The sequence below is a fragment of the Notechis scutatus genome, chromosome 2 (genome assembly GCF_049901735.1).
Source record: "Notechis scutatus isolate UNSWTSFEM ecotype Mainland chromosome 2, rNotScu1.2, whole genome shotgun sequence".
Taxonomy (NCBI): domain Eukaryota; kingdom Metazoa; phylum Chordata; class Lepidosauria; order Squamata; family Elapidae; genus Notechis; species Notechis scutatus.
This window is the reverse complement of record NC_142010.1, coordinates 142,915,259-142,937,407: the sequence shown is the minus strand read 5'-3', so window position 1 is coordinate 142,937,407 and position 22,149 is coordinate 142,915,259. Positions and strand designations below refer to the sequence as shown.

The 22,149-nt window shown below is 42.6% G+C and overlaps 1 protein-coding gene across 4 annotated transcripts in view; it reads left to right on the top strand.

Moving 5' to 3' along the window:
• The first annotated feature begins 2,546 nt into the window (after positions 1 to 2,546).
• The window catches only part of ARHGEF25 (Rho guanine nucleotide exchange factor 25), an 89,021-nt gene continuing 69,418 nt past the window's right edge, over positions 2,547 to 22,149 (top strand). For 2 of the 4 annotated variants that reach the window (XM_026673928.2, XM_087956462.1), the window contains exon 1: positions 19,390 to 19,581. In XM_026673928.2, the coding sequence (XP_026529713.2) occupies positions 19,486 to 19,581 (96 nt within the window). In that variant the 5' untranslated portion in view covers positions 19,390 to 19,485. Of the gene's footprint in view, positions 2,607 to 19,360; positions 19,582 to 22,149 lie in introns of those variants that run through there. The other 2 variants (XM_087956464.1, XM_087956463.1) reach the window with 2 other exon arrangements.

The window sequence follows — 22,149 nt, the reverse complement described above, 5'->3', positions numbered from 1 at the left end:
AACAATTCACACCCTACTCATATCATTCACATTTCACTGTTTTATGACTGTGTCATATTAACCAGAATCTCCATTTTACCTGGTATACAGAAGATCTCACTCTCCCAGCCACTTGATTGTTTTATTTCCTTAAAACATTTCTATGTTTAAATGAGTTCATGCAAAATGCATACATTTCAAACAGTAGCATTATTTGAACATCATGGTTGCTTGCAAGCTATATCAATAAGACAGGCAATCTCCAACAGGCAATAGCTCAAAACAACATTGTATTGCATAAAACCCTTCCATCAATATTTTAGGAGAAACCCAAGGTCCATGAATTTGTGGTCTTCGCAGCTTAGGGTAATAAATCTCTCTTTAAAAAATGATGACCTGTGTGAAAAACCCTATTTTTTAAAAAAAGTTTTAAAATAGACTTTATTTACACAAGATTAAAACACGAACAAACATACAAATATGTAAAAATAAAAAGAATATAAATAGAACAATAAACATATTTCTTTCTATTACATTTGATATTAAGATTGATAGCTCATAGTAAACAGTAATAAGTAATCATTGGCAAGTATTCCTTATCCCTTATCAATTACCTGTTAATAAATAATATATTATTCTGCTATTACTATTGGATTATAACTGTATTGGTTAATCGGATGGAGCCTTCATAATATTTATATAATAGACAAGAAGCTTGAAATCGTTATTATCATACATTCAATATATACAACTATAATATGTGTCCTGGGTTCATCTATCCTGTATACCTTTTTTCTTGCGCTCTACCCAGCTGTACCACTTATCACAGACCAAATAATACTCTGACTCTTCCTTCCCATTTAATTTGAGCATGAGCCTCTCCATTTCGGCACATTCGTAGCTTTTTTGAATAATAATGTGTATCGGTGGTACATCGGGCCTGAAAAAACCCTATTTTCTAATTTGTCATGCCTTGGAGTGAACAATTAGGTTTTAGTCTAGCTGGACCTCTATCAAAAATACACTGGGGAAATGCAGCTAAAGAAGCAACTTGGGGGCCACCTGTGTGGCTTTAGCGTTAACTTCAATTTAATTTGCTGTCTTTTCCACGTTTCCTTAGGCATAGGTGGCCTTGAATAGAATGCCGTTTGTTTTTGAGTGAAGGTGCAGAAGGTTGGAACATATGCCTCACTCAAAAGACTGGTGAGCTGCAAAACTGATGTGACTATTTCTAGACTTAAATATTATATATGTAAATATTTTTGTCTTCCCCAAATTTAAAACGGAAAAAAAGTAAAAATTTCAAAAGCTGCCATCTGCTGAACAACCTCAGCCTTCAAGATATTTGCAAGGATGGCACTAAAACAAAGAAATAATGCTGGCTAAGATGCTAGACTACAAACCGGGGTGGGATTCTACCAGTTCGCACCTATTCGCTAGAACCGGTTGTTAACATTCTAAGAAGTTCGGAGAACCAATTGTTAGAAGAAATTACGGGCCTAATCCTGTAAGGAAGGCAGGAAGGAAACATTCTGGTGTTGCTTACAGAAACTGCCTGTCCATTAACCCTGATTACATTCTTGGCAGGACTAGACTTCCTGTCTCTGGAACTTCCCTCTGCTAGGCATGAAAGGCATCTGGGAGACTCTGGGCCAGTCACTCCCTCTTAAACCAACCCATCTCACAGGGTGCTTGTTTGGGGGAATATGGAGGGAATTTGGAGGGAGCTTTAAGATGTGTATGCCACCTTAAGTGACCAGAACAAAGGCAGGATAAAAATCAAATACAGATAGTCCTTGACTTATGACCACAATCGAGCCCAAAATTTCTGTTGCTAAGCGAGACATTTGTTAAGGGAGTGTTGTCCCATTTTATTACCTGTCTTGGCACAGCTGTTATGTGAATTACTGCAGTTGATAAGTTAGTAACCCGATTGTTAAGCTAATCTGGCTTCCCCATTAACTTTGCTTGTCAGAAGGTCTCAAAAGGGGACCACACCTTGGGACATAACAATGTCCTTGGGACACAGTAACGGTCATAAGTACGAAACAGTTGGCAAGCATCTGAATTTTTATCACAATGATCCTGGGGATGCTGCAAAGGTCGTAAGTGTGAAAAACGGTCACAAGTCACTTTTTTCAGTACCATTGTAACTTTGAATGGCCACTAAATGAACTGTAGTAAGTCAAGGATGAGCTGTAAACCAATAAAAGACCATATATTATTATGTTAGAGCTAAGCTTGGCATGCAGAGCAAAGCAACTTAAAAATAATTGCTGGGGGCTTTTAGTATAGCGAAGGAAATGGTGCCTGATATTTCTTCGGATGTTTCCAAAGTCTTCCATATTGGGCTGTTGTTTTCCTTTTCTGGAGTATAAGTGAATAAAGGCTCTTGAGGTATGAGAAATTCTGGCCAAAACCAGCTGCTGTGGCTCTTTGCCAGGCTGTTCCTGAGAATAAAAAAAAAAAAAAAAAAACCAGAAGGGGTGGGAGTCTAAGAACATATACAACTTCCCTCCACAGTTTTGCAGCAAATCAGAGATCCTGAGATCTGGTTGCTTCACAACACACTGAGAATCATGTGCAGCAGTGGAGGAAAAGCAGCAGGCTGATTTCCCCCGTTCGATGTAAGTAAAAGAGTGAAAATTTCGTGTCGCGTATAGCAAAAGGTTCTGGCAAGGAGTTTTGCCGGAAGTAATGTGAACGTAGTAACAAACTTATTTTTGTCTGGTATTGATCAACTGCTGTAAACGTGTGCATGTTTGTCTTAAGTTTTCACCAGCAAGATTAGAATCGATCAAAGATATTTGGCTGCTCGAAGCAAAGGGCAGAGACTAATTTGTGCCTCAGTCCCCACTTCCCATGAAAATACGAGCCCATTAGACAAGCTGTTAAGGCAAGAGTGGGCAATTAATTTTCCTGAAGGACCCCATGGGAAATTGAAATTATTGCCGAAGGCCAAACCAATAAGGCTGTGAAGGTGTGAGGTGTCTTAAACGCATGCACATACATCAATTGAAGAAAAAGAAATAGTTGCCTTCAAAATAAAAGCAATCCATGAAGGCCAGATAGGGACAGCCTAGGGGCCAGATGTGGCCAGCGTTGCTTAGTATTTTGGTGTAGATGTGCTTAGTATTTTGGCGTAGAACTGTCTTCTCCTCTGTCCCTGAGAACAAGGAGGGGCAAAGCACTTCTCAAAAACATTTTCCCAATCTCCGTTTGTAGAGAGGGAGAATGGAAGATAAGGATTTGACCAAGTTTCTTGAGTGAAATGGCTTGAGACCAGGGTAGAGTTCACTATCAGTGTAAGGATCAATAAGGAGTTTTCTATCTTTCAGCCATAGTAGACTCTTCCCTAAGGCCTGGGCCTACAGCTGCCATTTGGCAAGCTTTTTATACACGGCTTGGACACAAGTAGCCAGAGCAGATGGGAGTGAGCTTATTACACATCTCAGCCACTAGCTTGACGGGTTTATGAAGAAGTCCAGGAAAGTAGACTGCGCAGAGGCGAATGTGGGTTTAGCCCAGCGGTGGGATTCAAATAATTTAACAGCCGGTTCTTTGCCCTAATGATTTCTTCCAAGAACCAGTTCACCAAACTGCTCAGAAAGTTAACAACCAGTTCTCCCGAAGTGGTGCGAACTGGCTGAATCCCACCACCGGTTTAGCCCTGTATCACAACTTGCTTCCCTGAGGCCCATGCATGGCAGTTGCACAGGTTAAAGGGGGAGAAATCTGAAATGACTAAAACCATATTAATCAAGGAGAATAATTGCAGCACAGGATTGACATGTGGGGGTCCTTGGAGCTCTCTAAGCTTTCCATATTCTTTGTCCTCATTTAACTGCTTAAAAAGATGGCAAGTCTGGGCACAGCCAGGACCTACACATTCATTTCCTAGAAAGGGAAGCATGGAGGGAATCTTCCCATCCTAGTTAACCTCCCCTCTCCCCTCCCAGGATGCTCTCCCAACACCCCAGCTTCCATTTGCCTTTTTCTCTAGACAGATGGGTTCCAAACAAAGGGGTCTGCACACACCATTTTCTAAAAGTGGCTACAGGGGCCCCCCAGGCGTTCCTAGAGAGTTTGTAGGTTTCCATTTCAGATCTTGTTTTTTTGTTTTTAATTAAAATTTAAAAGCAGCACAGGGAGCTCGATGGGTACCGAGGAAGTTATTGCAGGCGAATGCATGGGTCTCCTTGCCTGCCCCAAGGAAATTTTGCAGTAGGGACTGGCGTAAAGGAACCTCGTTGAACCTGGTGCCCAGCAGATGGCGCCATTACGTTATATAATTTCCCTATACAGTGCAAGCATATAGGGAAATTGTGCAGGGAGGCAGGGCCCCAGAGCAAAACAGGGACATTGCCTTCCTACTCGCTCTGTCCACCCCCTCCAAGCCCATCTTTTCTCCCCCTTTTCATTAAATATGGTTGTAATAATGTGGAATGTGTTTGCTGTGTACATGTCAGCTTGTTGAAGTCCAAAGAACCAGCAAGCCTGACATGTGGTAAACATTACAGTGAGTCTGTTTGGTTCTCGGAATGAGGCTGAGGGTCCAACTGTAGTGCAGTTTTTGGTTTTGTAGCTCTGTGAAACCTGATCCCCAAACCCAGCAGCTGTTCCTGAAGGCAGAGACCCCCCCTCCTCCTCTGAAGTCTGCAGCCGTTGATGCCCGAACACCCCTTATTCCTTCCTCCTCCTTCTCCCCACCCCGAGTGGTGTTTTGCCACTGCCTTGCCAATTGCATGCTGAGCGAGACTATTTTTAACATTCAGATGCATCTATTTTTATCCATGCTCCCTTTGTGCCAGGGAGGCTCACTGGGCATTGCTGATCCGAAGCTTGGACTTGGCAATGCTCTGGGATGGTAGCCCACATGGGCATCCAGTCCACCTGGCTGTGGAGACAGGGGTCTTTTAAAGGGGGTGTACCGGGGGAAGCAACACTAACTACCCTCATTTTTCTGTATCTACATGCCCTTTGTCCCTCTCACTCTCTGCAGCCATCTCAGGCTCTTGGTTGAATTCCTTTGCTTGGCGGAGAGGATGCAGTTCCTGGGGTTTACCCCTTATTTGGCAATTTCTCTTCTAAGGAGGTTAGATCTCAAAGATAGGCGGGGTTCTGCTATGTTTCATTGAATCATAAGTGTGCCGGTCAAGATTCTCCCAGGGATAGGACTGAAGCTTATGGGGGAGGAATAGGTATCACAATGAACATTGGAGTCGGGGCAGGAAAGGAACTTTAACGCATAAACGTTCTTGCATATAATTCAGACAAACACAGAAACAGAGGGATAGAACCAAGATCACGTGAAGTGTTAATACCACGTTTATAAGGCTGCACTTGGAACACTGCATCCAGTATGGCATCTAGTCATAAGTCACTTTTTTCAGTGCCGCTGTAACCTTGAACAGTTGTAAGTAGAGGACTGCGTGTATCTTGCTCCATTTTCAAATGCATCAGAGAAAACAGAGAAGACAAACAGATGCCGCTTTCAAAACGGATAGGCTGAGTGGAGGTCACGCGGGTTTGGAACCGGTAGAGAATCCTTGTGGAAAGGAACTGGGAAGGGATCCGTCAAGTGTTACTGCTTGGAAATGTTTTGGCTGAACTGCTTTGGAGGGCAGCCGGTGCAATGGAGGCTGTGAAGCATCCCCCACCCCATTCCTTCTCAGATTATGCAATCCACGGGCTTTGCTCTCAAGGATGCGAGAGGATGGCGGGGGGTGGTGGTGGTTTCTGATATAACCACTGCACAAAATGGCTAACTGGCAAAAATTTTCCTATTTGGGAATTTCACACATCAGGCTGATCGTGTGTGCATTATCGGTATTCTGAACTTGCATCCTCCTGTGGTACAGATGTGTTAATGGACAGTTCAGGCCCAAAGTGTAAAGAGATAGCATTTAAAAAAAAAAGAGAGAGAGAGCCTGGTGTGATATTTATGTCCCACTGGGCCTTCTCGGCAGGGAAAATAAAACTATTTTTTTTAAAGTCAGCAAAATGGAAGGTTAAAGTAATAAACGCTGGTGGAAAATCCACAGTATGTAAATTAGACAAAGCAGACGATTTGTCTAACGAGATAAGAGTAAACTTCGTGACAGGGATTCGAATCCGAGTCTTCCCAGCCCTGTCCAACATGCCAGTTACCACCCAAACGTGAGAAAGAGGCCCCCATGCTTGAACTTGCAGTGACACTTTCAGTCTGCATTAGGGATTAGAGTTAAGAATTTCAGGCCCCCTCAGCACTGGAGGTGGCAAAGATGGTTAGAATCTGTCTGATTCTGCATCGAGCTCTTGGTACTAATGAACTCTTTGCCTCTTAAATGAGCTTCATCCCCCATCGACCACAGAGTCTGCCTCATCCTTTGGAAGCAGTGCTACTGAGCTCCACCAAGAGCAGAGTCACCAAAGGGAAAGAATGAACAGATCCCAAAGTCCATTGGATTGACACCATTTTAGCCCATTTAGTAGGCTATCTAGGCATCGGTAAAGGTTCCCCTTGCACATACGTGCTAGTTGTTTCCAGCTCTAGGGGGCGCTGCTCATCTCCGTTGCAAAGCCGAAGAGCCAGCGCTGTCCGAAGACGTCTCCGTGGTCAAGTGGCCAGCATAACTAAACACCGAAGGAGCACGGAACGCTGTTACCTTTCCACCAAAGGGGTCCCTATTTTCCTACTTGCATTTTTACGTGCTTTAGAACTGCTGGGTTGGCAGAAGCTGGGACAAGTAATGGGAGCTCACTCCATTACGCGGTGCTAAGGATTTGAACCGCTGAACTGCTAACCTTCCTGATCGACAAGCTCAGCCTCTTAGCCACAGAGCCGCCCCGTCCCCTTATAGCAGGGGTCCCCAACCACCGGTCCGCGGACCGTTACCGGTCCGTGGAACAAGTCCTACCGGGCCACTGGTTTGCTGGGCGCCGCCATCTTGTTTTGATGAAAAAGTGCTTCCGGTGAGCTTTTCCAGGTAGAAAGCTCACCAGAAGCACTTTTTCATCAAAACAAGATGGCGGCGCCCAGCTGATGCCGGTACCGGGCCACGGCATAAAAAAGGTTGGGGATACCGGGCCGCGGCATAAAAAAGGTTGGGGATCACTGCCTTATAGGCTACCTAGGGACAGTCAAATATGCAGAACCAAAACAGACTTTTTTCCAAACAAGATTGATGAAGGTGATTGTAAGGCTGGAGGTGGAAGGCATGTCCTTCATTTTTAAGTCTGAAGACATGAGAAATGTAGAGCTAGAGTAACTTCTAGTCAGCTTATGTTGAGCAGAAATGCAAATTTCTACATTTTTAAGCAGATTGGAAGAGGGATACAACCCACTGTTTTTAAAAAGGGAAAGCACCTCACCTACTGACCCCAGAGGTGGTATTCAGCAGGTTCTGACCAGTTCTGGAGAACCGGTAGCGGAAATTTTGAGTAGTTCGGAGAACCGGCAAATACCACCTCTGACTGGCCCCTCCCCCATCTGTTCTCTGCCTCCCAAGTCTGATCGGCTGGGCCTTCTTTTTTTGCCCTACTGGAAAGCAGGTTAGTGGGGTGGGGAGGGAATGGGGATTTTGCAGTAACCTTCCTCTGCCACGCCCACCAAGCCACGCCCCTCCCACCAAGCCACGCCCACAGGACCAGTAGTAACAAAAATTGAATCCCACCACTGACCCACCCCACCCACCCAATAAAACATTGAAACATAAGCTTTCCACTGTCTGTCATCAAGTCTTTTTTTTTTTTTAATGAAAAGTCACTGAATGCTCGCTCATCATGAATGGTCCCATCTGGAACATAAAGAGGTATTTATTCACCAAATCTAATACTACATTCAGGCAGCAGCTTTACAGGATCTTGCACAGAGTGCTCTTTCCAACCATCTGCTTTCCTTTTCCTTCCTTCCATATGGCCCTTGGTCTCCCAAAGTCGTTAAATAGAGTCCTTGGCCACCCCCCAACCCACCCCCCCCAAAAAACCCCTGCATTTACGGTTAAGAAAAATTGGAACTGGCAAAATAATGCTAGCGTTACCATTGTATTGTTCAGGATTTAATTACAGTAACTTTGCCTAGTCTGGCATTTTTTTAGAGTTGCTGGACTATATTTTCAGTACCCCAGCCAGAGGTATTTCTGGTGGGAATTGTCAGCACTAGAAGTCAACAAGGGCACAAGATTGGCGGGGAAAAGATGAGGTAGTGTTCATTGGGACAGAGCAAAGCAGAAAATAGTGAACTGTGCATAAGCTGGCATTAGGCCAGTTTGAGTCAGGAGCAAGGAACTGCAGCTTGTATAAAACAGTAAGCATACGAGAGTACAAGTGTAATTGTAAAACAGAACAGATAGATGGCCATCACACACAAATGGATAGAGCTTCTTTGTAGGGATTTTGGGTATTTTTCCTTGAGACATTCACTTTAGGGCATATATAAAAATTTTCAATGGGAGGAATTGATGCCATCAGTTACTAGCAGGCAAGTCCCAAAGGCTACAAAAGGGGGACTTGGAGATTGCATGCTGGTTATGTAATCCCAACTAGGTTTCATGAGCTTAAGAAAGTGGAAGGATTCTACAAATAGAAACAAGCCTCTTTCACATAGGTGTGTGTTCCTGATAATATGTGGGTGTTTGAAGATGAATCCATTCTTTTCCTTACAGACAAAAATCTGACGCTATGAAAAATAATAAGAGCCAACAGCTTTACTGAAACAAAATCTCTGCTACCCCTTTTGCACCAGCCTGCCAGCGCTATAAGTAGAGAAAGGTTTGTTATTTAATAATGACAAGATAGAGAAGTATTTTTCTCCAGATCTGAGGACATTTGTAAGATGAGGAGCAGAATAAATGTAGGAACACACAACAAGCAGAAGGCTTATGTCTGAATGCAGCACAATTAGCATAAGATAACCTTTCTTCACTACTAAGTTACAATGCCCATTCTATAAGCCTGCACAAAGCTTTACTGGCATGAAAATGGCTTCTCCCTTTGCTGATCCCTAACCTTTCTCTATATTGCTTTTGTTCTGATTGCTGCTGAATACCTATGATAAATAGCAGCAGGCTGTTCATAGAGGCATCCACAGGTTTCCAGTGTCCATCAAAATCAAAATGTGAGCATTGTGACATCGCAACATCAGCATCACTCCTATTCCTAGGTGACATCAGAGCACATATGGTATAAAAGGGGTGGAGCTTGTATCACAATGGAGGTACTAGTAATTTCAGCATTTGCCAGAGTCTTTCCTGTCACATCACAAACCCCCTGGAACAGGTTGGTTTTAACTCTGCTGGTTTTAGCTCTCCCTTAAGACCCGATTGGTTTGCCTGGACATCCGTGTCAGGAGGTTAACTGAGCCCATGAAATGTTGATTGGTTTTCTTGGTTGTTATTTAAATTTTTTAAAATTTGTTTGTTACTGCTTGGTGTTGATATTTTAAATTCTGTGAGGTGATTGGCCATATAAGGGACTTAAAACAAATAATATGTTCCCTTATAACTTGCCCTGTGGATGATTTTGGCTATCCTCCCCCTTCGGAATTTTACCAGCTGGTGTTTTTGTTTGTTTTTAAGCAACGCACACCATACCTGTACTTAACTTAGAATTTCTCTCCCCTTTTTCATTCTTTATCTAGACTACAGATGCTGACTTTCTATGCTGCTTTCAAAGACAATTGGAATAGGGCTGGTCCAACCTGTTCACGGTTTTAGACAGTCAAGGCCTTTGAGTTAAAGCACTTTTATTACTGCAGATGGGTCAGGCTTGAGCTATTGCATGATTTTGACAGATCACTGACTGATGCCATGGTTTTGTCTTAACTCTTAAAGGAGAAAATAGCACCAGCAGAGTTAATCTGTCATTGGATAGATAAAGCATGTCCACATTACTCAGAAATGCCTCCCTTCGCAGTGATTCACTTCACCTGATACTGGCCATTTGTGCCTCCAGTAACAAGAATGGTGCAGTGGAACTGATGTTACATACTAGCAATTGTCATGTCCAAATGCACAGGTATAGTATATAAGTAGTACACCTGGCTCAATAGTAGTAACTGTGAGAGGGATCTTGGAGTCCTAGTGGACAATCACTTAAATGTGAGCCAGCAATGTGCTGCAGCTGCCAAAAAAGCCAACACAGTCCTAGGCTACATTAACGGAGGGATAGAATCAAGATCATATGAAGTATTAATACCACTTTATAATGCCTTGGTAAGACACTTGGAATACTGAATCCAGTTTTGGTTGCCACGATGTAAAAAAGATGTTGAGTATCTAGAAAGACTACAGAGAAAGATCAACAAAGTTGATTAGGGAACTGGAGGCTAAAATAAAGAATGTTTGCTAGTTTAATGAAAAGAAAGACTACTAGGGGGTGACATGACCGCTGTGTTCCTATAATCTGCCACAAAGAAAAGGAGGCCAACCTATTATCCAAAGCACCTAAAGGCAAGACATGGAATGGAGCAATGGATGAAAACTAACCAAGGAAAGAAGCAACCTAGAACTAAGGAGAAATTTCCTGACACAACAATTAATCAACGGAAAGACTTGCCACTAGAAGTTGTGGGTGCTCCAACAATGGAGGTTTTTAAGAAGAGATTGGACAACCATTTGTCTGAAGTGGTATAGGGTTTCCTGACAGAGCAGGGTTTGGACTAAAAGACCTCCAAGATCCCTTCCAACTCTGTTATTCTGTTAGAAAGGGAGGGAATCAGTATTTTTAAGTTAATCGCTGCTTAAACCTGTTTCATTATGGGCAGGTGAACTGATCAAGGGGATATGGCCAAAAAAGACACTGTTGTTCTATGTTTGTCCTCTTGATTGCAAGCTGATCCCACTTGGCTTAGCAGTGGAGAACTGCTCCTGTTTTAAAAGAGCTATTTCAGCCTTAGTGCAATCTGTGTTCACCTGCAAAAGTGCCTAATAAGTCAAGAGGGCTGCAAAATCTACTTGAAGAGCCTAGAAGAGCCTCCCTTGTTCTTCCTCGGCTACTCACTGAAACATGCGTTATAAGGAACCACGTACTTATTCATCTAGCCCCACATTTTCCACTTTTAACCGGCTGAGGTTCTTCAAGCTCTCCAGAAAATCAGCCCCACCCCCACCCCAAATCTTCCGTTCTTTGCCATAAAGTAACTCGCAAGGCCTCTTTCCCTGAACGAGGCGTCAGTTTCAATTGCCCAGCTGTACAGACTGCAGGATTGCAGATTTCGCACCCCCACCTCCGCCCTTCACCCGTCTCCCCGTTCCTTCTAGTTCTCCACGCGGTCCAGTTTTCGTTGCCTCGTCCCACAAGCGCAAATTTTTAAGACCGACTAAACTTCCTCGGCCCGGTTTGCGGTGTGAATATGAGACGCCCTGAACTCAGCAAATGCAGCAGCCCGGTCCTGTTTGCAGACGCTTCTTAAACTCCGGCGGTGGAGCTGGCCTGGATAAGTTCCCGGCCGCAGAGATCGTATTTCTCTTTCCAGACTGTCCCTCCTCCATCCTTCCTTGCAAGCGGGATCGCCTTTATTGCCGGCGCCTGGTGCCTTAGATCAAATTGCCCGCGGATGGGGTGGGGGAACGACGGGTGACTTGATGATTATGAGGGGCGAACAACAAAGGGATTGGGGGGGGGAATAGCCCCCCCTTTCTCCACAGTAGACAGAACAAGGCTGTGGTGGCGGCGGCGAAGAAGAGAGAAAATAATAAATATCTTATTAGAAGTCTCCTCGAAGCCCAATTGCAAGGACAGCTGCAAAGATGCGGCTCGCGCCAAATCCCGGCCTGACCCAAACTCGCGCTGCGATTGGACAAGACGCGGCGACTTTTTCCAAAGCTCGGGAACATTTTGTGAGAGAAGCGGGATGAAGGCCGAGAGCGGGCGGGCCTGGCTTTAATTTCAGCCGACAGTCGTTTTCTGCTTTCTTCCTTTTTGGAACGTATTTCGTAACCTGGTCCCAAGTCCAACATTTCAAGTGCTGCAATAGAAAGATATATATATCTATCTGGCTTGGCTTCTGCCCGCCAACCATCTTGAGTACATTTGGAAGCGGAATAAGCCCGCAGATTTTGTCTGTTTTGAGCGGCCAGGATTGAATTCAAGTGGAGAGGGGAACATTTCTCTCTCTCTCTCTCTCTCTCTCTGGAACGTGTTTTGAACTGTCTTCTTCCCTCCACAGCTGAGCTGGGCAGTATGAACATTTTTTAAAAAAAAATGGGGGTACAGAATGCAGTTTTTGTCACTCCAGATTTCATGCAATTAAACTGGTTCCAACGGGAGAGTGTTTTGCCTCTGTAGGGATATCAACAATGCCTTTAAAAAGAAGAAAATGCTGCCCAGCTGGTTTGTGTAGTGTGTATTGCAGAGTGTTGCCTTTTCTGTTGGGCGTGAAAATTGTGGCATTACTACATAGTGTTCTCTTCTGTTGTGTTTGGGGCAATTCATCAGATTTTAGCTTTGTTCTTTCAACTGAAATTCAGGATAATACAAGTTTCAGTAAACGCATTGAAAAGGTATTTTGAAACTGAGAGACAAGTGCAATGATGAAGATGTTGGATATAGGTCATCAAGATCTTGGTTTTAGTACTGCCTGAACCAAAGAAGCTCTCTGAGTTTCTTCAAGCCAGTCCCTGCTTTATCCTAACCTATATTCAACATATGTTGTACTGAAAAAGGAGCAGGGAGCACTACAAACAGCATCCTGAGTTCCTGAACAAAGGCAGAATATAAATCTCACAAGTAAATGTAATAATGATAATAACCCTTTTTATAAGTGCTATTGCTATTTATAGGGTTGCCCAGACTCAAAACTGATACTTGCAACATATAAAAGGATCAAAAATACAATATAAAATATGTTAATAAAATGACAGTTAAAAACTTTTACAGATTAGCTTGATCCCAAAGACCAAATAAAGGCCTGCAGAAGTGGGGACAACTGTATATCTGGGGGAAATCATTCTAAAATGTGTGTGAGGCCACCACAAAGAAGCTCCTATTGGGCAGATATTTTTGGAAGCAGGTGGTTTTGGAAGCAGGTGGTCTTATGTCACACAGGGTTTGAATTGGGATCTGGAAGCTTATTGAGATCCAGTGCAACTTGTGAGCATAATAAAGGATAACTGTAATTATCCATGTCACCTCATTCTGCACTAGCTGAAGCTTCTGAATGGTCTTCAGGATAGTACCATATAGACAATGTTGCAATAATCCAATCAGGAGGTAGGTATGGCGAATAGGTACAACTAGCACATAAAACAGAGCTTTGGGATGTTTTCCTGAGCCACAACTAACCATAGCCACTTCAAGAAGGAGCTATCAGTCTTGGACAACTCCCAGATTGTGCACAGAAACGAACCAAGGCAGTGCAACTTCACCCAGTTTCAAGGGCGAAATAACTCCAGTTCTGGAATCTTTGTTCTGAAGCCTGATCTTCCCCATCCAGATCCCCAGAGCTTCCAGACTCTAGGATAAAGGTAAATAATGTGTTTATGACAGTAATCATAGCAAATGTATTTGTTTATTTATCACATTTTTGAACCACCCATCTTCCTCAGAGGAACTCTGGGTGGTGCACAATACAGTTTAAATTAAAAAAAACACAGCATATCAGAATTAAAATTTTTAAAAATTGGAATTTAAAAGGAGGCAAAAATGATGGATTCCTGTTAAAAATTAGGTAAAAATGGGATGAGCAGGCTATTAATAATTTTCAGTTTAGAAGATTTAGGGATTCAGAAATAGATAATCCTGCCATTGCACTTAAAGGAAAAAGTAACATTAGGGTTAATTAATTAAACATATAATGCCTGTTATGCAGTGTAATGTACAGAATTAAAAATACAATTAATATGAAAACATTAAAATCTAACAATAAAACATAAGGACTGGCATTGCACAATCATGGATTCTTATCTGCCAGGGTGGATAACAACTTTTTTTTCAGGAAACATCTAAATTTAGCTAAGTGTTGGTACATCTTTTCTTTCCCTTCCTTGTAAGCTTAAAACTATGTCCCCTCCCTAATTTGCAGAAGATTCCAGATTTAGTTTCCAGCATTTGTGTTGAACTCCTGATCCTGGGAGATTTCTAAACCTACTGATAACTGTGGTTTTAACTTGCTGGCCAAAGCATTCAATGTAACCACTTAATGTTGCATCTGGGGGTATATACATGTTGGCTTTTAATTTATTTTAATGTTTTGAAGATTTGGTGTGATCTGTATCAGTATGTTGTTCCAGGATGCGTTGGGTTAACAATGGCTGAGTTTCTGTGATTTGTTTCTTGATTTGAAACTATTTCTGAAGCCTTAAGCAGCAAAAAGAAAAAAAGAAAGAAAATCAAGGTCCCCACAGAATTGTATATTTTGTGTGAGTTTAGTGGGGCAAAAGGATAATCCTCAAGCCAGAACAGACTCTTTAGCTTAGTTTGAGTGTGTGGCTGGATGGATTCACAATCCAGGATGGGGTTAGGGTTATGTCATTTTTGTGAATGGGTGTTGGTTGAAGTCGACTGTTTTCTTCAAAGAGGTGAGTTCCATAATATAAGTTGCTGTTTTATCCTGGCAAACTCTTGATGTTGAAGTTCCGGTAGAGATCACATTGATGATTAATTTTTGCTTGTTGTAAAAGATGCTGAATATATGGTTTATAAGTTTCTTGGAGAGAAACTCTCTTGGGGAGCAGGAAAGCAGCTTTAGAATATTTTAGGTATCCCAGCCCACTCAGCATATTTCTCTGATGTATCCCATATATACATTTGCCTGGCTCTTGCAGAGAGACAGAAATCTTGTTTTACCAATCCCTACCTGAAACCTGATATTGGGTAGAGAGGCACTCTGTTCCTTCTGCAAGGCAACCTCCTCACTGCTTTTCTTAATGTACCTACAGCTGGAATGCTGCCATTACGTGAATTTCTGCCAATGTCTCAGCTCTGGAAAATTTCAAACGATTCCTTCCTCAGGAAGCAGGATCCTTGTAGATGTTCACACAGGTTGCCATTGTAAAAGGTAATGCAGGCCCATGCAAAATTTGGAAGCCCAGGGATTTTCTCAATGGCACTTAAGGGCTGTTTTGTTTTCTTTCACTGGTTCCATTAAACTTGGAGGTGGTCCTACTTAAGAAAGTGAATGAAAGGCAAAAGTGTCTTCATACAATTTGAAAGTTGTTTTAAAGTAGGCAAAGCAATATACATCTAAAGAGAGGGATCATTTACCAGAGAATATGAAACTATCACTGTGTACTTCTTTCCCAGAGGACTGTGGTTGATTTACAAAACTGAAAGGTTATGGTGATGGAAGTGTTTTTGTTTACTCCAGGATGAAAGAGGAGGTTGTGCCATATGTTCAGAAGTATTTTCACATTTGTACCTTCATATGGGGTGAGTTTTGATACTGGAATCAGTTTTAGAACCACCACACAGTAGTAGGCTCACATTAAGCCAGAAGTAGTAACCAAAAAAAGAGTCAGTTCCGACTTTCAATCTCATGCTGGGCCCCAAAGTGGCCCCTTGTGCTGAATGCACAGTCTCTTCCCTTTCTTTTTGGTATGTAAAGCCCCATCTTTCTATCCCATCTTTTTTGCTTTTCAGTTCCCAGTGCCTCAGCAAGTAGAGGCCAAATCCTCATCCAGACACTGAAAAACCACCCAATCAGAATCTGGACCAGTTCTGCCAATCTGCAGCTTTGGACCACAATGCCCATAAATCTTGCCAGGGAGAATGGAAATTGGGGTTCAAGGCATTTGGAGGATGGCTATTTGGAGCAGGCTCTTCAAGTCTATAGACCTTCCAGCTGTTTCTTTCTGCCACATCCTCCATAAAATACAGAGTCTCTGACTCAAGTGTTCCAGTGTCTCCACTCTAATTAGGCTTGTCTTACCTCACTCCCTTGCCTTGTACTGGATATGTCTAAAATATGGTTCTGGTTCACAGAGTTCAGTGACCCTGCTAGTGTTATTACACTATGTGCTGGATATATATATATATAAATGTATGATTCAGAATTATGTACACCCTGGCATTTAGGTTGATTCATTACCTCATGTGTGATGACCAAATGGCCTTTCCTCACTACTGTTTTCCCCTGGTGCTTGAAACGGCAGAAAATTATACCAGGATGTGAAATTGGCTATCCCTGTTGCCAATCCTTGGTTTCCATTTATCACTTCTCTTCCAGTTTCTAGCAAAACATGGGCTTTCTCTAAGGTAATGGGGAAACAGAAGTTAAGGAATTTCATACGCCTTAAAGCTGCCCTTGAATGGATAGGAAATACTACTTCACTTATGGGCTAGGTCAGGGCCATCCAGTGGAGGGTGAAGATGGCCAAAATAGCAATAGCACTTAGACTTATATATTGCTTCACAGTGCTTTACAGCCCTCTCTAAGCGATTTACAGAGTCAGCGTATTGCCCCTAACAGTCTGGGTCCTCATGTGATTGCCATATGGTTGAAACTCTGCTTCTTGGAACAAGTGACATGCTGCACTTAAAAGAGATGGAGAGGGGGATTGGGTTGCTGTGGCCAAAATCTTCATTTTTTGTTGGAAACAAGATGAAGGCAACGTCATGGGGCATGTCAGAGAAAAAGTTGTCTTTGTGGCTCAGCTACCTTCCCCTATACCCTTCTTTCATGTCTTTTCCCTGAGTTTGATTTAGTGGTTGAAAGAAAACTCCACCAAAATTGGTGGAAATGCTTTGTGCCTTGCTTTTGGGTAACTAATTAGAAACCAAACCGCTTTTCTCTTGACTAATTGGATTGCCATTGAGGTATTATATAGCCATGCAAAAGTGGGGATCCAGAATTTAGCATAGAGTGCAAATCCAGACCAGGAGGTTAGCAGCCTCAAGTCAATGTGAATCAATTCTGCAGGAGGATTAATCCAGGAGGTTACCATTGTCAGCATAATCGTTTTTAAAATAATTATAATTATTTTTTCAGGCTCCAGCAGCAAATACTTGGAGGGCAAGAGATGGGGCTGCAATAGTGATGCTAGAAGACAGAGGAGACTTTGTGCATTTAGCACAAGTATTAACTTTGGGGGCCAGAAGCTCTCAATGGGGGGAGAAACTCTGCAAAAGCCTTGCATGATGAGGAAGCTGCGGTTGCGTGGCGGAGAAGCCAGAGCACTGATCTCTCCACCCCTTTTTCCTTCCCTCATGGCTTGAGCTCAAGGCTTTTGGCTCCAAAAATGTTTTTGTGTGTGTGTGTCTCTCTCTCTGGAAAGTGGGAATGAAAAACTGCAGGAAATGAACATGAGGGTGAGGGTGACCCTGTTCCCGTATTTACAAGACTATATATAGAGGGCAGAAGAGGAAACTAGCTGGAGAGATTATTGTACCGTAATTGCAAGAGACTTGTGAGAGAAACGAGGAGTTTGTTGGCGTTACATATTCTTTTAAATCAACTGCTTACAATTAATAGCCTTCTAGATGTGTTAGAATTTCCTCCTAGAAATATGACCAACCCAATCTTGGAAGGCACTTGGAGAAATTTCTTTTGGTGTTGATAATTTGTATAAATGAGATTTCCCATTGAGGCAGAAGCAAACATGCATTCAAGAAGCATTCAAGTAAATGCAAACAGACCACAAGAGATAATCCTATCATGAGGAAAAGGCCACTGCTGATCATAGTAGGTAATATACATGATTTCTCATGATAACTGAGATAGTGGCTTGATAATTGTTATAAGTATTGATTTTTATAGTTGAAATGTAGGCATACTTTCTTAGAAATAAACCTTGTTGGTATCAGAAAATTTATTTACAAGAAAGCATGAAAACGATCACTTGGTAGATTCAAAGAAGTGAGTTGATCTAGTTCACCTAATCTTAGCCTTTTCTATTCAGATAACGCAGCAGATGGAAATGAACACTCATGGGATAAAACAGAAGTGTGAGGGATTCGCCATTCCTCTGAGTTTGTTCCACATAGGTGGACTTTCTATTCCCTGAATTTGGAGATCACTTCAAAAGTTTTCCATTGGCCTGTTCTAGAAGCATTTGCTGGTTACTAGGCAGCTATCAAGTAGATCCCATCAACTAGTTGTGTTTGTGAAAAATAGGGGTCAGCCAGTGGTGGGATTCAATTTTTTTTACTACTGGTTCTATGGGCGTGGCTTGGTGGGTGTGGCAGGGGAAGGATACTGTAAAATCTCCAGTTGGGGTGGTATTTGCCAGTTCTCCGAACTACTCAAAATTTCCGCTATCGGTTCTCCAGAACTGGTCAGAACCTGCTGAATACAACCTCTGGGGTCAGTAACAACTTGCTTGGCTAACAACTTGCCTGGCAACACCTCTTTTGGCTCTTGCCAGACTTCCTACCTTGCCTAATATTTTTTTTTGAAACATAAAAAGAGTAAAAACTAACGGGAAGTATTCCTGTTATTAAGCAAAACACTAGTATTTTTATTCATAAGAATCTCTCAGGGTTCCATGTAAACCCTACTATGTATTCTTAGCAAATAAAAATGCTACATGGCTGCAACTTATCTTGGAAGTGCCTCTATACTTTCAAGATAGGGGGTGTGTGGGAGGGGAAGACAAAATTAAGTTGAAGTGGTGAAGAGTATAGCTGGGGAATGAGTGCACCTCATGAGTTTACTTTCTGGCAAGCGGGCATTATAATTGGCAGTGTCTACCGTGGCAGCCATTTTGTGAACTGGCAATCTCCATCACAAAAGCCATTTTGTCGGTGAAAATTCCAAATCAACCCAAGCACGATGCCTCCCCTTGGCAGAGAGCAGCCAGTATTGATTAGGAAATGGCTAGGTTTTCTTAGGTTTGGAAAGAATTAAAAGACCATCTGAGTTGTATACTTGACTTGTGAATGGGAAGTCATGGAAGAACAACTGAGGCAGACTATGTGGTGCCCTCTAGTGACTGACTATCTTTAACATATTATCTTTTCTGCTCAATGGCAGAACTGTTCAGCTGCAGGATTAACTATACTGCTCACTGAATGAATACTGTAGATGTTTATCTCTGTGTCATAGTATCATAATTAAATGCTTGATTTTCCACTAGTTCTTTCACTTACTCCTGCATGTTCACAGTCTGTTTAAACTACTTTCAAATTTAATGCTTCTGAACCCTGAGATTTGCCAGGGCTAGTGGATTTGTCTCTGCTGATGTCCCCTTTAAATCATGCTGCTGCCATTTTCCTTTGATATAGAATTCAACTCCCAGGCATGGAGACATGCTCAACTTTGTCTGCAGTGTCCCCTTTGTCCCTAATCCATGACTATCTCTGAATGCCTGTAAATGGAGATGATTTTTTAAGAGATAAAGGGTTTAGGATCCAGACACACAGGGGTGCGGCTAAAGAGGCAGCAGCTTGTAGCAGGGAAGTTATGGTAGCTGGAGCTGGCTGACTTGGAAATGGTTTTTACTTGACTGTTCCAGCACCCAACACAGACACGGACATAGACACGCACACACATTCACAGAGGCAGGGTGCCCAGTCTCCTCCCAGTCCTCCAGATGCTTCCAGCTTTGAAGCCGAGTATAGTGGGAGAAGGTGAGCAGGATCCTCCGCATTATGAAGGCTCCACAGCAGACAGGGGGACGCACTGACCAAATGCTAGGAGCCATGGGGGATATTCTAACATCGCTGGCCCTACCCAGCCAACCCTGGGTAAGATTTGAGGGAACTAGGCAGTGGGAGGAGGAAAACTTTTGAAAGAAAAGAGGCAGTCTCTTGCATGTAACATTTAAGCACAGTGGGGATAATTAGGGGAGACTGAAGGTTTATGAGGAGCACCTTTGGCTCAGTTATGTTTTATCTGCTTGGAGAGAAGGCATTGTCCAAGAAAACAGGGGATTTAAGTGGGGGGTGGGAGATGTTCGTGAGGTATTAATTGTAATACTGAGATGGAGGATTGATAATTCCCCAGTAAAGAAGATAACTCTTGACATCTACAGAGATACTGAGAGAACTCAGTATCTCTGTCTGTAAGATTCTAGACTTCTGATGGACTTTGAACTGCCAGTCAGTACATTTCCATGTTGTTGTCTGTGACCACGAGGGCTGTGGGTATTTGACAGAGTGCTAGCCATTACAGACAGAGTTTTAGTTTTGTGAAATTAATGTGGGAGGTCAGAAGAAGTAAATCACGCCAGATTAGGGTCATCCTTATCCTTCAGACTTTTCCAGCCCTGAAGGTCCGAAGGTAAGATGATTAAGAATATCTTCTGTCCAATTGTGCAATTTTCTTCATTAAGGCTAGGCTGAGGTTTTTAAACTGTGTGTGTGGAGGGGTGAAGTTTTCTCATCATCCCCAAACACAGCTTCAAAGTTATTGTTCTGAAAACGGGGATTTGGCGATGGACCTAGGAGGAATTCCTCTTTCAATCTTTTCATCGGGGTGAGTCTGTGCTTGTCCCCCACCTACAGGGCTGATATCCCTAGTCCAGGACAGAAAAATGAGCTTGTGTGGGTTGCTGAGCAGTGCTAAAGGGCGGGTCGGGCACAGCTCTAATGGAAAAGTAAAGATTGGGTTTTTATCATCTTTGGAATGCTCCTGTCTTAGCAGAACTCCAGTAAATGTGGACAAGGCTGGTAAGACAGCATTATATGGTATCTTTTGGGGTTATTTGGTGGAATGGTTTCTTTTAAGCTTTTTTAAAAAAAGTTATAGAGTTGTTTGGAGTTTTGCCGAAGCTATGTAGCCACAGTTATTCAAAAACTGCATGAGGATATTGTGGCATTCCTGTTTCTTAAGGAATTGGGTTGTTGTTGTTGTACAAACTTTTTTTTTCATAATTGGTAAATAAAAACAAGCGTCTTGATTTCTAAATGCTTGTAATTTAAGCAAAATGTCTGCTCCGTTTAAAAAGGGCTGCCCCTTTCTGAGAGGCATTAGTAACATGAACAAACAGCAGAAAAGGCAGGCAGCTCTCTGCAGCTTTGGTCGGTTGAAAGCCAAGGATAACCAGGGGTCTTTCAGTTCCATGGCGTTTTAGGGCTGCCCTCTCCCAACCCCATGGTTAATGAAAGAAGATTCCCCCCCCCCTCTCATTCATTAACTTTGCCCAGCCCAGAAAATTAGGGAGTGAGAGGAGGAGGGGTAGGAGCTCCATTTTACCATCAATGAGTGACCTGCAGGAGTGGACAAATCAGATGTTTGTGAATCCTGTCAATTGTATTCTCAGCCTGTAAAATAACAATTCAAAGATCTTCTTAAGCTAACTTCGCCTTTCAAAAGTTTATAAATATTACAATCTCACAGAAATCCATACTAATCTGTTTTCCCTGGTGTAGTATCAGGAAAAGTAGACTTGTGATCTCAGGAAAGCTCAAGTTTTATCCCCTTAGCAAGAAGCAGAATAACATGACTTCCACTCTGAATGGATTTTTACGGAATAAACTTACGTTAGTAAACCTGTAGCATTTTGCTAGCCAATAAGGGAAAAAATAGCTAGTTTTTCATTACATGGTCACCTGGTGGGATTTTTTTTTTTTTACTTTGCTGCAAGTAACTGTGTCTATAGCTATTTGCAAGTCTGATGTAGGCAAGTTAGTGTTTGCTTCCTTGTTTGTGTACTGTAATCTACCACCCAGATCGGTCCATTTTGGTTGTATGACGTACATGTCATATTGAGCAGTGGGTATGGTTCTCTACTGGCTTGAGAGTTTTTGCACCGACTTGTTTATGAGGGGTCCTTGATGCTCTCTGAGCTTGGTTATTTTCTTGCAGACATTTCATTACCCAGACTAGGTAACATCATCAGTACTGGCGGGGAGTGGAGTGAAAATAACCAAGCTCAGAGGTCACCAAGAATTCCTCGTTTCAACCCTGAACTACAGATATTTTCCTCTATCATGGCTTGTTTATGCATGGCAACCCAAGAGAGATTAGTTGCTGAATAGTTGGTTCTATAGTGGGCCATCATTCTTACAGTGCCCAACTTCTGTGCTTAATCATTCTGGATCTGGGCTTGGATCCATGTTATAAGAAGAAGGATGACTATACAAAAAAGGCTGGAGCTTTGCTAATTTTAGGAGGTGTGGAGGGAACCGAGCAGATGTAGCTTGATGTAGTATTATTGCTGCAATGTCTACTTCTAAGAGTGTTAAACAAGGGTATATCTTAGCTGTTCTGTATTTGCATTCTTGTAAACCTGCGTTCGGATTGGCTGAGACGCACAGCAACCTGATTGGTCGAGTGTGCGGCACGGATTGGCCGTTACGAAGCAACCGCAA